The 16,032-nt window shown below is 31.3% G+C and overlaps 1 protein-coding gene and 1 long non-coding RNA gene across 2 annotated transcripts; both read right to left on the reverse strand.

The window, feature by feature from the left end:
* Positions 1 to 3,354: 3,354 nt before the first annotated feature.
* On the reverse strand, positions 3,355 to 6,266 carry LOC108347010 (uncharacterized). The gene is made up of 8 exons (XM_052868869.1): positions 5,919 to 6,266; positions 5,778 to 5,841; positions 5,379 to 5,636; positions 4,475 to 4,549; positions 4,264 to 4,373; positions 4,031 to 4,109; positions 3,824 to 3,951; positions 3,355 to 3,709 (listed from the first exon to the last, which is right to left on the reverse strand). Exons 1-8 carry the CDS (start codon positions 5,984 to 5,986, stop codon positions 3,667 to 3,669), a joined length of 825 nt encoding a protein of 274 aa, XP_052724829.1. The 5' UTR covers positions 5,987 to 6,266; the 3' UTR covers positions 3,355 to 3,666.
* Positions 6,267 to 10,482: 4,216 nt separating this feature from the next.
* On the reverse strand, positions 10,483 to 15,225 carry LOC108346320 (uncharacterized). The gene is made up of 4 exons (XR_001833799.2): positions 14,946 to 15,225; positions 14,749 to 14,852; positions 13,918 to 13,967; positions 10,483 to 11,145 (listed from the first exon to the last, which is right to left on the reverse strand). It is a non-coding gene; the product is annotated as an uncharacterized LOC108346320 (long non-coding RNA).
* Between the last annotated feature and the right edge of the window lie 807 nt (positions 15,226 to 16,032).

Genomic DNA, 16,032 nt, shown 5'->3' on the forward strand with positions numbered 1-16,032 from the left:
GTGCCATCAGTTCAATCAGTTAAATGTTTATGGAATTTTACATTATAGGGCTAATTATCAAAATTGTAGATCATTTAATAAATATACAACTTTGAAATTTGTGTAAAATATTTATGATTATTTGTTTCTTTAAGAATTTAAAATATATAATAAAAACATTTTTACATCAAAGTAATTAAATATATGGATGGAGATATATGTATATAGTTATTCTGTTTAAAAGTGAGTAAGAACAATGTTAATAAATCTTAACCTACATTTATAATATCAATACAAAAACATTTTCTAAGTCCTCATGCGCTTTCATTGATAATTATATGTTAGTAAACGTTGTTTGACTCAACTAGGAATAGAGACATATTATTCAATTATTCAATAAGTATACATTTATTAATTTTTATAAAATATTTATGATTATGTGTTTTCATAATTATCTGTTCGTTAATATATAGTTTGACTCAATTAGGAATAGAGACATATTATTCAATTATTCAGTAAGTATACATTTATTATTTTTTATAAAATATTTATGATTATGTGTTTTTTTTGGTAGAACTTAAGTATATATAGTAAAAACAAGTTTAATATGTCTTAAGTATATATTTAATTATTTTACAAAAACTAATTAAATATTTTAAAAAAGGAATCAAAATGATCCCAAATTATATCAATTATAACATCTTTAATAACTTTAATTCTTTTACAAATTTGACTGTTTGCATTAAAAGTTCTAATTAAATCAAAACATATATATATATATATATATATATATATATATGAAATATGTGCTGGTCATTTTTTTCTATTGTTGTTATTTTCTTATAAAACTAAAATTTGACAAACACGTACTATATAATTATAATTTAATAGTTAAGTAAACAATACAATTTTTTTATAGTTTTATGATTAGGTAAGATCCTTTCTATTTTTAAAATATATGATTGTAAATATATTTTTATATATGTGTTTTCACTTCTTTTCATGATAATAAAACATAATTTTTATAATTTTGAAATACAGTCTAACTTTCTCTAGTAAAAAAGATTTATTTTGATATTTTATTCATATTTATTAAATTTTCTTTGTTTCTTTTAGATTTGGTAACTATACATTTGGTGAGGCAGGATGTGGAAAGAAGTGAAAAGGTGTAGGATTTCTTTGTTTGATTTGGCCATATGAAAAAAAAAGCCAAAATTTTGAGGAGAAAAAGAAGAAAGAAAATTTCTTTATTAAGAAAAAGTGTGAAAAGTTACCATAATTTTGTTATGTAAATAATTGTTTATGCATACTTAAGTATATTATAAATATTTTGTAATGTTACATATATAAGTACAAAAATTAATATTATAGTTTTATCTGATATTTTTATAGTAACAAATTTTAATAGTGATTAATGATATAAATTGTTAGATTTATATTACCATAAATATATGAAATAAGTTGAGGAAGTAAAATATGATATATTATGGATAAAGTCAAATTACAAAATTCCTTATTAACAGAAAAAAAAAATGAACCAATTCAGTTTATTCGTTTTTAACATAAAACATGTTGATATCTTTGAGTAACAAACATTTATTAAATCAATATAATTAATAAAAACTGTGGAACAAAAAGCGATTAGGTAACACATAAATATATTATAACCACATTATATCACTCCAAAATCCGTTAAATTTATTTATTTGTGTTTTTATAACCACTTTAGCAATCCTGACTCCGTTTATTTTACGGAACAATTAATTTTCTAAATTTTTCTTTATAAATATTTATTTTAATTCTTATAATTGATACTATAAAATATTAAAATTAGTTAAAATATTTTTTCTTACCCTAGACTAAATTTAAACAAATAAACTGAAATACAATAAATGAATAACGACTGATATTTCCTTTTTTTTGTTAAATCCTTTTAGTTGTTCCTATTTATGTAGATTTTTTTCTCTGATCCTCGTTTTTTTAAAATCCCCAATTGAGTACTAAATAATACTAATTTAAATCAATTGGGCCCCTATCGTTAAATTGGCTTAACGGGGTTAAGTTTTTGCTGAGGTGGGAGGTTGACGTGTCAATTTTTTTAAACTGGCATTCACATAGTTGTACGTGGAATTTAAAAACATTTTAACATTTTGATTAAAAAATTTAAAAAAAAAGTCATCTTCCACTACAATCAAACACCACCCAGAATTTTTTTTCCCTGTCAATCACCTAGATCCTAAATTCAACAATAGCTTCCTTTCCCGCATCTATAATTCCTGCACATTACACAATAATAATGTCCTGTTAATAATAAAACTTGAACCCTCCAAATACCGTCCATGGAAGTTAACTTAGCAAAAACATATAGAAAAACAATCAATGGTCATAGTACTAACCATAATCCAGAAATTAAAAGTCACCTCAACAAAAGCCACTGATGTAAGAAATTCTCCGCGATCCATTCCTGTGAATACCCCCTCGCAGTAGTAACAGTGGATTTCCCTTGAGTTAGAGTGCCTGTTTTGTCAAACAGTGGATTTCTGGCAGCCATTTTTCTGGGTATGCTCCTCGAGCCCTGCATCGCTTCACAAGAAACCTCAATTAAATCAGAAACCTCTGCAAATCTCTCTTCCCAAGAAGGTCGAGTGGATCCAATTTGGGAAACCAGAGAAACAGTTGGAGAAGAAGCACTACAGAGGAGTCCGCCAGCAAGCACAGGTCGAGAGTGTGGCTTGGAACCTTCGACACCGCCATCAAGGCCGCCAAGGCCAACGACCGTGCTACCTTTAGGCTCTGCGGCTCAAAGGCCATCCTCAACTTCCCGCTCGAAGCAGGCGTGGTGGACACCACCGCCGAGGCCGAAGGAAAAAGGAAGCGACGACGCTAGGACGAGGAGGTAGAGGAAGTGAAGTCAATGGTGAGGGAGAAAACGACAGAACAGGAGGTGAACTATTTTCGGGAGATGTCATTAACGCCTAAGGTTGAAGATGATCAAAGGTAAGGTTGAAGATATGAACCCTAATTTGGGTTTCAATTTTTAGAATTTTCTTTTAATTATACATTCCATGTATACAGAGTACAGAATGCCACGTTTTAAAAAAATTGACACGTCAATCTTCTACCTCTAGCAAAAACTTAACCCGTTAAGCCAATTTAACATCAAGGGCCCAATTGATGCAAATTAGCACTATTTAGGACTCAATTGAGGATTTATAAAAAACAGAGATTGGAAAAACCTACACAAATAAGGACAATTAAAGGGGTTTAACCTTTTTTTTATAGTTAGTACTTTATCACAATCAATTTAGTCTTTTGAGTGATTTAGATAATAAAGAGATAAGTGATGAAAGAGATAAAATAAAGAAAAATAGAAGATATGGAATATGACAAAAATATATTTAACGGGTAATTTGACTTATATCACTACAAAAATCTATAATTTTAGTAGGGGTTATTTTTGACATTACTGGGGATTAAAACTCCCAGAAAATACATTTCCCGCAGTTACAAAAACCATTGGGAAAACCAACGTCACAAAATTACCGACGGTTTTCTACAAAACTGCCCCTATTTCTAGGGGTTTCTAAAACCGCCGGAATTAACCGAGGTTTTGTGAAACCTCCTCTATTTCCAGGAGTTTTGGAAAACCGCCGGTAATTACTAGGGGTTTTTCGAAACCACCGAAAGCTAAAAACTTTGAACTCGCAGCCTGTGCCCAGCAACTAATGCCCTACAAAACAAAAACATGACATTCAGCAACATTGGTTAATTGGAACGTTTAATGAACACATTATTCAAATAGAAATGACATTAATTAACTTTAATTTGTTACTAATTCTCTTACCTGGATGGTGCAGTGATATAGTACGCAATTCCCCCAACAGGTACAGACTGACCACCCCCATATTCAGATTCCTTCCATTTTCCCAATAGATCTACAAAGAAGTTTCCACTGTACTTACGATGAAGCAGCTGAACAAGTTGACCAATAGATTGTTAAAACAGTAAATCCAAGAACATTAACTCCAATCTATCATACAAAAACAGTTACCTGGGAGATGAAGTAGAGCAATAACAGCACCTTCAAATTCAGCTCCACGTCCACTATTAATAGTGGTGGGCCTAAATGCCTTCCATATAATGTTTTCAGTGAAAAATGACAACAGAAATCCTTTTAATTATTTGATAAAATGTTAAATATCCGGTTAGCAGTTGCTAGAACACAACAAAAACACCATAGAATAAAAGTTGGAAATATCACATTGAGGAAGAGTAAAAATTTACCAGATATTAGTTGCTATGAATAGGGAAATTCCAGACCCCAGACCATATCCTTTTTGGAGTAGCTCGTCTAGACAAATCACAATAGCTAAATGTGTAGGGGTTAGTATGACCTATACTTTCAGAGCATGAGAACTGATTAAAATACGCATTAGGTACAATTAGGAAGAAATATGCCAAGACTTTGGACGTGTACAGAGTTAAGAGAACAAACCTCCTTGAACCTGACAATATTGGGATGCCTCAATGATCTGTGATTTATAATTTCCCTTTGTACATTTTCATCTATCTGTTAAGAAAAAAACATGATTAAGCTTAATGTAATGCAGGGAAAACCACATGCATGCAACACAATCCCTTTCAAACTTTATTTAACTCTACTGCATAACTTAGATTGACACAAACTCTAGATAAGCTTCATCATAGGTGGGAATGCTGTTGTACTTGTGGCTTGTCAAACAAACAAGTGTCGAGGGTTTAAGGCAGCTATAACATTAGTTAAGAAAGTCTGCTATCAAGCACACTGTAGCATTTGCACTTTCAATTCAACCACTGCAGCCAATATTTTCAAGATTTACAGGACAATTGAAAAAAAACATACATATGAAAACAACAATTCATAATGTAGTTTAAGGTTTGATTTTGGTTTAATATAAAATTCGAATCAAATTAACCAAATCTTTTGTGGCTTGTTTTCAATAGATTTGTATGGTTTTTTATTATTTAGAATAGCTCCAATAATTGTTTTTTTATCATACTTTGATAATTATAATATATTGTAAGGATAATATAATCAAACCCTAAAATGATTTTTAATAAACATTCTTATGTGTATTTGTTAGCTATTAACTTTAAATATCACACTAAGCGTCAAGGTTCAATTCTAATAAGAATAAACAACTACACCTCGTAATTTCTTGATCCACCAAAGCGTCCAAGTCAGATGTAAAGATAATTTACAATAATAGCATATGTAAAAATCAACTCCACTCAATTACTATTCTTTTGCAGTGTAGATTAAAACATACTTTCATATTTAGAGTTCAGTTTTGCTTTCAGACTAAAAGACATTAGCAATTTAATCAGTAAAGCATTCTATAAATCAGTTAATTGCATACCAAATAACCCCTGAAAGCAGCTTGTGCCTTTGTTGCTGCTTCCTCCAGCCTCATTTTCTCTGGATCCAGTGCATCCTCTTCATTAGTAGATCCTACTAAGTCTATTTCTTGATTGTCAGGTAAAACATTTTCTGCTTCTTTGTTTTCCACCTCCTGGACTTCATCGCGATTGGGAATAGCATCGGAGGTTGGTTCTAAGGTCAAACCCGTTTCCGGCACCTTGGAGGTAACTATTACTCCTTTTTTATTAACAAGCTTCTAAATGAAATTACAATAAACCAGAGTCAGGTATTTTATTACAGAAGGGAAAGTCCTTATGACATACTATCACTGTCGTTGAGAAAAATAAGTTTAAGATATACTTTTAACATTATCGCACTCTCACATACAAAATCTCACTTGTTTCAATCGCAAGCAACAGCAGGTCAAAACATCGCCCAATTCTTCCGGTAGGCACAAGTTTCTGATTACGAAACGAAATGAAATCGGCGCAATCGCTACAGAAGAAAATAGGTGAAGATGGAACAGTGTGAAGAATACCTGAGATTAAAAGGAATATCTGTAAATGCAGAAGTGGAAGAAGTAGATCCCGGATCTATGGAAGACATTTCGAGCACCGCGCGATCATTGGCCAAGACAGGACGATACTTGCGGCGACTTCTTGATAGTGATCCTTAAGGAAGCGAAGAAGCATCGAGTTCACGGCGGGGGAGATGCCGCCACCTTCCGATGAAAATGGCCACCAGAAAGCAACGCCCACCAACGCTCGCTTCCACCAACGACGAAAATGGCAACTGATAGAATATTTTCTAGGGTTTGGGAAGAGGGAGGGGGGATGGGAAGTGAAGAAGCAAATGTATGAGCACGAGTTTGCAGAAATTAAATCAAAAAAATTTTCACTCAGGAGCGGTTTATTCAGACACTGCCGAAATTCTTTTAAAAAAATAAAAAATATTTTACGGAGGTTTCTAAAACCCCCAAAAGTTAACCTCTACTAAAATTTGATATTTTTGTAATGTATTTAGGTGTTTATTTTTTTTATATTCTTTTATATTCAATCAAATTTCTATTTTTTGTAAAAAAAAGATTTAATATGTTTTATTAAATTAAATTAACACTAATATTATTTAAAAATGTAAGTGTCAAAATCTAATTAATTTTTATCTTATAATTTTTTTAATTATAACACGTGATATTTTCAAAACAAAAAATATCTAGATTATGAGTTTCATTAAATTTGTTTTTAAAAAACAAAAACTCAAATAACTAGTTTTTAAGAAAAGGAATGTAAAAACTTAGAAAACAAAGTATTATAGTTGGTAGATGTTTTAAAATAATCAGACAAAGTATTATAAAATTTAAAATAAGTTGATTAAATAAATATAATTTCTTAAACTCGTCTCATTAATACTTACATTCTCTCTAATGATGTGTTTACTTGAACAGAATTTACTCTTAAGTGGTGATTGAGAGCGAAAAATTGAGGTGAGTTCTGTGTTCACTTTAGAAGAAATGGAAGGAACGATTTGATAGGATTTCTAGGATTTGCGGGATGTGTCGCTTTTTTTATCACCTGCGCAAAATTGAGGGATTTGGAGAGATTGGTCGTGCGTCGTAATTTATAATTTTAGCTCTAATTATCACATTCTAATTACAAAGAATCCAGTCCAAGATTTTGATTAATAATAAAAACATGAGAAGAACAGTGATTTATATGGTCACTGTAAACTCACAATGAAGAAGAAACTGGTTGAAAGATGAAGACGACTTTTGAAGCTAAAGAAGATGAAAAATAGTGATTTGTTAGAGACGTATTCGATTCCTAGACCACCTGTATTCGGTTCCAGGCGTATGAGGAATTTACATGGAACCTGTATTCGGTTCCAAGCATCATGTATTTGGTTCCCAAAATATGGTATTCGGTTCCCAAAATATGGTATTCGGTTCCCAAAATATGGTATTCGGTTCCAGCATAATGGATTAAGTGAGAGCACCAAAGGTGGTGGCAAGAAGGAAGCGAAGGACGCGCTTTGGAAGAAGCGTGGGTCAAAAGGTTGCTAGGGGTTGTGATGGTGCTGCTATTGTGGTGATGGGTTGAAGGGGTGGTGAATCGAGAAACCAGTGGTGGTTGTTGGTGTTCAGTCATGTAGAATGGGTCAATTAACATGGTAAAGTTGTGATCGAAAATTTGTCAGAACGTTTTGGTCGGGTTCGCCGGCAGTGACTTCATTTCCGGCAAGGAGTATCATTGATGAGTTCCATTCTAAAGATTTTTGTAAGTAGAGTATTGCAGTGTAAAAGTGGTAGAGAAAAGTAAGATTGGGTTTAGATTTTTTAAATATCCAAAAGCCTAATTTGCAAGGTTTGGCTAAGTACTAATCTTAATAATAATAATAATAATAATAATCCTAATAATAACAATAATAATAATAGTAATAATAATAATAATAAATAATAAAAAAATAACAAATAATAAAAATAATAACTAATAATAATAATAGTAATAATAATAATAATAATAGTAATAATAATAATAATAAATAATAATAATAACAAAAAATAATAATAATAATAATAAATAATGATAATAACAATAAAAATAATAATAAAATAAAATAGATTATAATAATAATAAATAGTAATAATTATTATTATTATTATAAAAATTAATAATAATAATATTAATAATAATAATAAAATAATAATAATAATTATTATTATTATTATTATAATATTAATAATAAAAATAATTTTTTATCATTATTATTATTTCAATTTCGTAAGTTACCAATTTTTACATTTTAAAAATTAATTTTTATTTTTTTTTACTTATAAACATTTTTACTAGAGTTGTCAAAATTGGTTACAATCTGCGGGTCAACTTGGTCCACCACGGATTTGAGTCGAATTGAGTTTTAAAAGATTGTATTTTTTTATGCGGGTTAAATTTCAATCCGACTCATTTATACCCGGCTCATGTGGGTTGAACCCATGGTGGACCAACCCACCTACCTAGCTAAAGACAAAGGCAACACTAAAGTTATAGGCAAATGTACATTGATTTGGATGAAAGAGTGCTAAATGCATTTCAAGAAGACATCCTGTACAAATTTAAACTCACTCTGGAGTATGTTGGTTCTTGTTGCAGAACCTGATTTAGCACTCCACACTCATTCATCTAACCAATTTACAAAACACCTAACTAGAGACTTTTAATTTTAGTCATATTAAGACAACAAAGTATTAGCAAAAGCATGATCCAAAGAAAACCTATCTAGAATAGAATCAAAGATACATTCCTAATTTCAATTCAAAGTAAACCTAAACTAACTCAACCGGAGCATCAAATTTTATCCTAATCTAAGTAAATGGAAAAGCAATGGCCTAATCTACAAGCACTACTATGACCAATTACAATTGGAAACATCAAAACAGAAACAAATAGAAATCATTACTCAATCCTAGAACCTAATTCATCACGAAAGAATAAAAAGAGACATACATCTACCTAAACTAATTGCAATTCAAAAACACTAAACAAACTAGCATATGATAAGCTCAATATTAAATACAAAATCGTTTATACGAACAAACGATCTCATGTTTTGAAGTTTAACCAAATAATATTAAAATGGGTTAATGATCAACAAACAACCTAGGGTAAAAACATAGAGCCAAAACTCAAACAAACAAAAACTAGAACCTGAACCTCAAACTTAGAAAACGTAAGAAAACACTTAGATCCTAGAAAATAGAAAAACACTTAGGCTAGAACAATGATATGCATGACTAGACGATGTCTTGTCTAAAGGTGTTTGAGAGAGATCTGAGCTAAATGCTCAATGCTTAAAATATCTGAAGTAGGCATTTGGCTTTTCTCGAAAACAAAAACAAATCGAGACAATGTCGTCGACTAAACAATTAAAAGACTTAATTATCAAAAGACTTAAAGAAGCCTGAGCAAGCTAAACACTGTCTGAAAAGAGACAAACGCCAAAGAAGCATTTACTTGGATCAAGACGATACCATGAGCTAAACAGATATGTCATCTTGTTATAAAGTTTCTATATGTTTGATATCTTCAAATTAAAAGAGCTTAATTGTAAAATGCTACCTAATGGTAGGAAATCAAAAAACACTTTTTTGTTCTGAGCAACCATTAAATGACATTAAATGTTCAATGTTCAAAAACAATAAAAATGATAACAAAACCTAAAGCTAAGGTCACGAAACCGAAAAACCCTAACTACTCGCAATCGCGACCTCTCTCTCTACTCTACCCTGTACATACATTGTCCAACCCCATCTAACTGTCTAAAAACCCCTTTACATCAAAGAGAAAACCCCTTTTAAAGGCTTTTGGTCGCATAAAAGTCAACAAACCTAAATTTTCCACTAATGTAGTATAAGGGCAACCTAGGGTCTAATATGTGGACTTAGTACTTATTAAGTTTTAGAAATGTAGAATTATAACCTATTTACAAAGAAAAATAACTAGGGAACAATGGGTAAAAGCTAAATCATAATTGAATGTGCAAATGATGTAGAAATGTGTAAAACTATGTAAAAGCATTTAAAATCAAAACAAAATAACCCCAGAATTGATTACTTGATCCATTTGATGAGAGTGAATCTCAACCTGTCTCAAGAAGACATCTTGGTTCAACAAGCCCACTTTGGGGTCTTGCAAACTCTGATTCAGAGATTGAATATTGCAGGTTCTCATTCACACTCTCAAACAGGTTAAGCAATTAACCTGAAATTTGCTAAAATCAAAACAACACAATTTAACTAAACTATTTAAGGAGAACCTAACTATAAGACGTAAAAGGAAATAAACAAATTCAAAACAATACTAGATACAAATTCACTAATCAACAATGCTAGAAACCTAAAAAGAATGGAACATATCCCTAAAATATCATTCCTAATCATACAATATCCAAATCAAATGCTGGAATCATAAAGGAGCAATGAACAAACCTAAAAAAAAAACTCAGAATATAAAACTGAAATGTAAAATCGCTGAATGATAAGGCAAGGAAATAAACTCAAATGCAAGAAACAATTAAAAAGCATAATTGTAAAATTGGATCAAGAACAATAAAAGTAAACATCAGATTTCAATTATAATTCAAGAACAAAGGTACAAGTTACTGGAATCGCCAAGAAACTCATGGCTTGTCACGCTCATGAGCTCCTCAGAAAAATCCAGTGCAGAAGAAGTTCTATGCTACGAAAGCTTTGAAATCTAAACTAAAGCAGGAATTTGGAACGAACTCTGAACCAACTTCTTCAACCGTTTGAGCTTCGTACTTCTCAGCACGCTTTCGATCACCCTTCTGGTCCAATTTGCTTCCGGACCGTCTTCCTTTTTGGGTCGATCATCCTTCTAGCAAGTGGCGCAAGGTCCAACTTCTCTTCATCTCTCTCGCTCTCGTCAAGCCCTAACTAGAGGGTGTTGAGAAAATTGGGAGAAATCCCAAATTTGAGCTTAATTTGTCTTTGCCCAAATGAAGCATGAACTAAAAGACCCCCTCAGTGTTCAACCTCGGAGCTACATAAAACGTAGCATTTCATTAATCTATTGCCCAAAATGACTTCAGTCCATACCAGCCACTCAAAACACCAAAACGGTGTGTTTCAATTAAGTCCAATTCCATGTGCAGCGACCCAATTCCTTCTTTCAGCAGCAGCTCCCAATACATTTCTTCCTCAGCCTGATGGTTATTTTAACCAGATTTTTGGCCCTTTGGCCAGGGTTAACCTGCAAAAAGAAGAGAAATGAGGAGGGGTTAAACAGCAAAAAGATTAAATAAAAGCCTATAAAAGCAAACTAAAATTTTATTTATTTTTTTCTAAAAAGAAAATTATTTATGTATTTAAAAACCTATTCTATTTAACTAAAAAGAGAAAATTATCACTATTTCTATTTAGAACCTATTTTTATCCTATTTATACTAATCTACCTTAATTTTAGAAAATTAAAAGCTAGATTAACCTAAAAGAAGAGTATTAACACAGAAAAATAGGAAAAAATACAGAGTTAAAAGTGTCACGAGACAAAGACCCCCAAAGCTCTCCGCCAAAACACATAGCTTCATTAAGTGCAGTCCAATCCAACATCCCAATTCATTTTCTTCATATTAGCACCAACCCCAATGCAGAATAGGTCCAAAAATGTTTTTATTGATCACAATAAGCCCAGTTAATAGAGACAATTAAGAATAAGAGTTTATCAGCAAATAAAAGAAGGGCATTTCAGAAATTAAAGAAAATGAAAACCTATTTAAGCAAAAAAATAAAGAAAAGAACTTTTATTAAAGATTTTCCAAAAATACTAATTTCCTATTTATCAACGAACACTAAAAAAATTCTCCTAAAAGCCTAATTTTAACTACAATTTTTCATAACTACAAGTTTAAAGAAAATCGTAAACTAGCCTAATTATAAATAATTAGAAAGAAAAATATATTAACCTAGACTCCTAAACACCTAAAAGAATGTAAAATTGATTAAATGATATGATGTGTTGAATTGTATGAGTAAACTGATATGATACTCAATTGGTGTGTTAAATTGCTTGTAATTGTTGAAACATTTTTTTGTTGTGCAAAAAGTCAACAAACTAGATTCCTCACTAGTGTAGTATAGGAGCAACCTAGGATTAATATGCATACTTGGCTTATTAAATTTTAAAGTGTAGAGTTAATCCTTGTATTGTTTATTTACTAATTATTAACTACTAAACAAGTGGAGAAAAATAAAACTTTGAAACTAAAAAGGAAAGAATATATGCATGAGCAAAACCTAAAAGTGAACTATAGAATTTAAACTAATGAAAGCATGAGGAAAACCTAATAGCAACTACTATATATGCATATTGAAGTGGAAGAAACATAAATGCTAATCCTTATTGAAGAATGGATGCAAGAACCTGTAACACAAGTATACAAAGCAAAAATGAAGTATTATGTAAAAGAACGAATTCAAATAAAAAGAGAATAAAAGGTTATTACCTAAGCTAAAACTAATCCAAAACTTGTTCAACAAATGTAAGAAAACAAGAAACTTGCTAAAGACATAGGTAGCATTGAACTTGATTTGGAAGAAAGAGTGTTAAATGCTTTTCGGGAAGACATCCTATAAAAATTTAAACTCACTCTCGAGTATTTTGGTTCTTGTTGCAAAACTTGATTTAGCACTTCACACACTTTCATCTAACCAATTTACAAAACACCTAACTAGAGACTTTTGATTTCAATCATATTAAGACAACAAAGTATTAGCAAAATCATGATCCAGAGAAAATCAATCCAGAACAGAATCAAAGATACATTCCTAATTAAAATTCAAATTAAACCTAAATTAACTCAACCGGAGCATCAAATTTTATCTTAATCCAAGTAAATGGAAAGTAATGGCCTAATCTACAAGCACTACTATGACCAATTACAACTAGAAACATCAAAACAGAAACAGCTAGAAATCATTACTCAATCCTGTGCAAAGTGATCTTAAAAGGGTGTTATTTTTCTAATAGCGCCTAGGCAACCCTATAGGGCGCTGAACACCACATTCCAATGGCCAGGGTGCTGAGTGTCGGCCTTAGGATGCTGAGCACTAGAAAACAGAAGCTACGGCGCTGAGCGTCAACTTCTAGGCACTTGAGCGCCAATTTTCTCTACTTTCTTAGGTGGTTTTTAGATGTTGTTGTGGTTGGTAATGGATGTATAAAGTTATGTGATGGATTTTTATTGATTTATGTGTTCTTTGGCCTAGTTATATGATGATTTATATATGAATGCAACATGGTTAAGAGAGTTCCAAGGAGGAACTTCTCAATAGTGGTTTCAAGTAATGTAAGTATGAATATAGAAAGCTTAGTCTTGGAGTTCATCCTGATATTCAAATGATCATTCAGTCTCAAGTAGAGAGGGGTGAGGCATGTCGTGAGAATAGTTAGAGATCCTAATCTAGGGGATTTACCTTAGCTTAAGACAAGTGATAACTAGAGCTGTCAAATGAGCCCTTTTAATAAGATTTGGCCCTAACCCATGTGGGTTGGGGCCAAAAAATCCCACAGGGCCAAAAACAACCCTTCATTAAGAAAGCCCACAAGGCTAAAAACCCCTAAAGCCCTATAGGCCAGGGCTAGCCCATGGGCTTTCCTTTTTACAAAATTTAATGTCCAGAAACATAATATCATCATACAAGTAATCACAAATCATGTTTATTTTACAAAATCTTATTCATATTACAACCTACAAATTTCATGCTCTAATATCAGTAACAAGATCCATAACACTTCAAGCTTCAAGGGAATATATATGAGGTTACAAATGAAGTTTAATGTCAAAATATATGACGTGATATCACCAAACTGGCAAGTGGCAACAGACCTTACATTCATCCTACCACACCAAAAGAAGAACGAACAATGACAGAAAAGGGAAAAAAAAGATTTCATAATCCCTAAATAGACAACTGAAACATGTAGCTAAAACTGTATCAAAAATCAAAAGTTGCATTGACAAACCTAAAGTGAAATCCTTGAGGTTCTTCATCTGTATTCACTTCTTCAATTTCCTGGAATAGGATTATGAAACCATCAGTATTAGCTTTAATTCTGAAATCTAGTGTTGATTTTGGACAGAGTCTGCCTATGCATATTCACATGACTTGTCATGTTTTCATTCCTATCTGATGTTACTGTCTTTAAACAATTTGTTCATATGTCAATATAAATATGGTACTGACTTCTATAACCATTATGACTTATGCAAATTAGTGAATCTACTAATAACTAAACAGAAAAAATTATTTAAATTGATATGCATAACTTTAGCCAATAGGAGTAAGAAAGGACATAACCAGCAACAAAAGAAAAGGAAAAATAAAAACTGAGCATAAAATATCAGATGTGATAATGAGAATTATGCAAATTCAGCCACCTGAACAATATCCTCTCCCTTGATGACTCGACCAAACACAATAAGCTTTTCACTTAGATCAGGTATTCATACTAGTTAATCATCACAACATTTAGTAACTAGAAAAAAATATTCAGCTCACAAGTAAATTATCAATGGTCTAATGATATCATAAACATCAAATTGCAATTAAACAAAAAAAAAATAAACCTTGCATATTTCTTTCCTAACAAGTTCCAATCTTCAGTAACTCCGGGCCCTTTGTTATGAAAAGCCTGAATTACATAGCGCTTAATTACTTGGTGAAAAAGCATTCCCTTAATGAAATTTGACATTACAAATCATATTGAAATCTAAACGACTAGCATTCTACAAAAATTATAAACAATAATTAATAATTATAAAGTAAATTAAAGTTATGGTGTCACCGAGTCTACCTGTGATCACTTTCACTGCCCACAATGTTGAAGACTTTCAACATCTTCTAAAAGTTTAGACTCATCAATTCCCTCATGATCAAAAATATCTTCAACAATTTCATCTATCACAAGCAATTGAAATACAATCAAACAACTAGTTTAGAATCAATAATTTAATGTAAAGTAATTTTTAAAATAATAACATATACACTTACCACTGGGATTTTCAGAAAATCCATATAGCCAATTTTGAGTACAAATCAACATTTGCACATGCTCAGGAAGAATGGAGCTTCTATATTTCGAAAGTACACGTCCATCTTTACTAAAAGCTGACTCTGATGCCACTGTAGTAATGGGAATACTAAACACATCTCGAGCCATATAGACAATATGGCAAACTTTTTCTCATTAGTCTTCCAATATTTGAGCACATCAAAATCTTCATTGTCTTCATCATCATCTATTGTTGGTTCATCTAAATAAACATCTATCTCGTTCTTTCCAATGATAGATTTTGACTCATTCTGATACATTTTAAAATCCTACAATGCATTACATATTAATTATCAAAACAAAACTAGAAAAATTGGAAAAAAAATTGAACACTAGATATAAAACGCTTACCGAAATAATCCTTGATCTCTTAAACTTTTTCCCCTCAGTATTGGACTGAGACATCAAGATGGATTCAGTAGGTGATTGGGAAAGAGAAACACTAGAGGTAGAAAAGTTCTTTACATATTCTTTAAATAACCTCTTGAACTTCTCTAACACTTTCTTTGTTTTCTCTACATAGGTTAGAGGATCCACTTTTTTATAACAATATGTTATAAAATCAACCTTTAGTCGTGGATCAAGAATAGCTCCAAAAGCTAACCCAATACTATACTCCTTCTAATACTTTTGAAACTTTTCTTTCATATTACAAGCCATGTCCTTTAAGATGACATCTTCATTCAACAAATTTTCTTCAATGATGAGCTGAATTTTCCAAATTTGCATAAAATACAAGTTTGAAGTAGGATAAGATGAACCAGACATCATGTTTGTAATCTCATAAATGGTTATAAGAATTGACATATTTTCTCTCCCCTATCCCATTCCTCAGAAGATGGAAAATTTTTATAATTTCTATTAACCACTTTAAGAATTTCAAAAGCTTCCTTATATTTGATTTCACTTTCAAGCATTAAATAGGTTGAATTCCATCTTGTAGTCACATCTAATCTCAAACCCCTGCTCATATTTTTGCCAGCATCACTAACATATTCTTTGAATTTGAGAGTTCTTCCATCTGAT

Source organism: Vigna angularis, chromosome 9 (assembly GCF_016808095.1).
Source record: "Vigna angularis cultivar LongXiaoDou No.4 chromosome 9, ASM1680809v1, whole genome shotgun sequence".
Taxonomy (NCBI): Eukaryota; Viridiplantae; Streptophyta; class Magnoliopsida; order Fabales; family Fabaceae; genus Vigna; species Vigna angularis.

Bases quoted from the DNA above. Each gene is read 5' to 3' on its own strand.
- LOC108347010 (XM_052868869.1), bottom strand. From the start codon at position 5,986: ATGTCTTCCATAGATCCGGGATCTACTTCTTCCACTTCTGCATTTACA. The intron at 4,110-4,263 runs GTAAATTTTTAC...ATTATATGGAAG, and splicing joins TTCATAGCAACTAATATCTG to GCATTTAGGCCCACCACTAT. The intron at 3,952-4,030 runs GTAACTGTTTTT...CAACTTGTTCAG, and splicing joins TGCTCTACTTCATCTCCCAG to CTGCTTCATCGTAAGTACAG.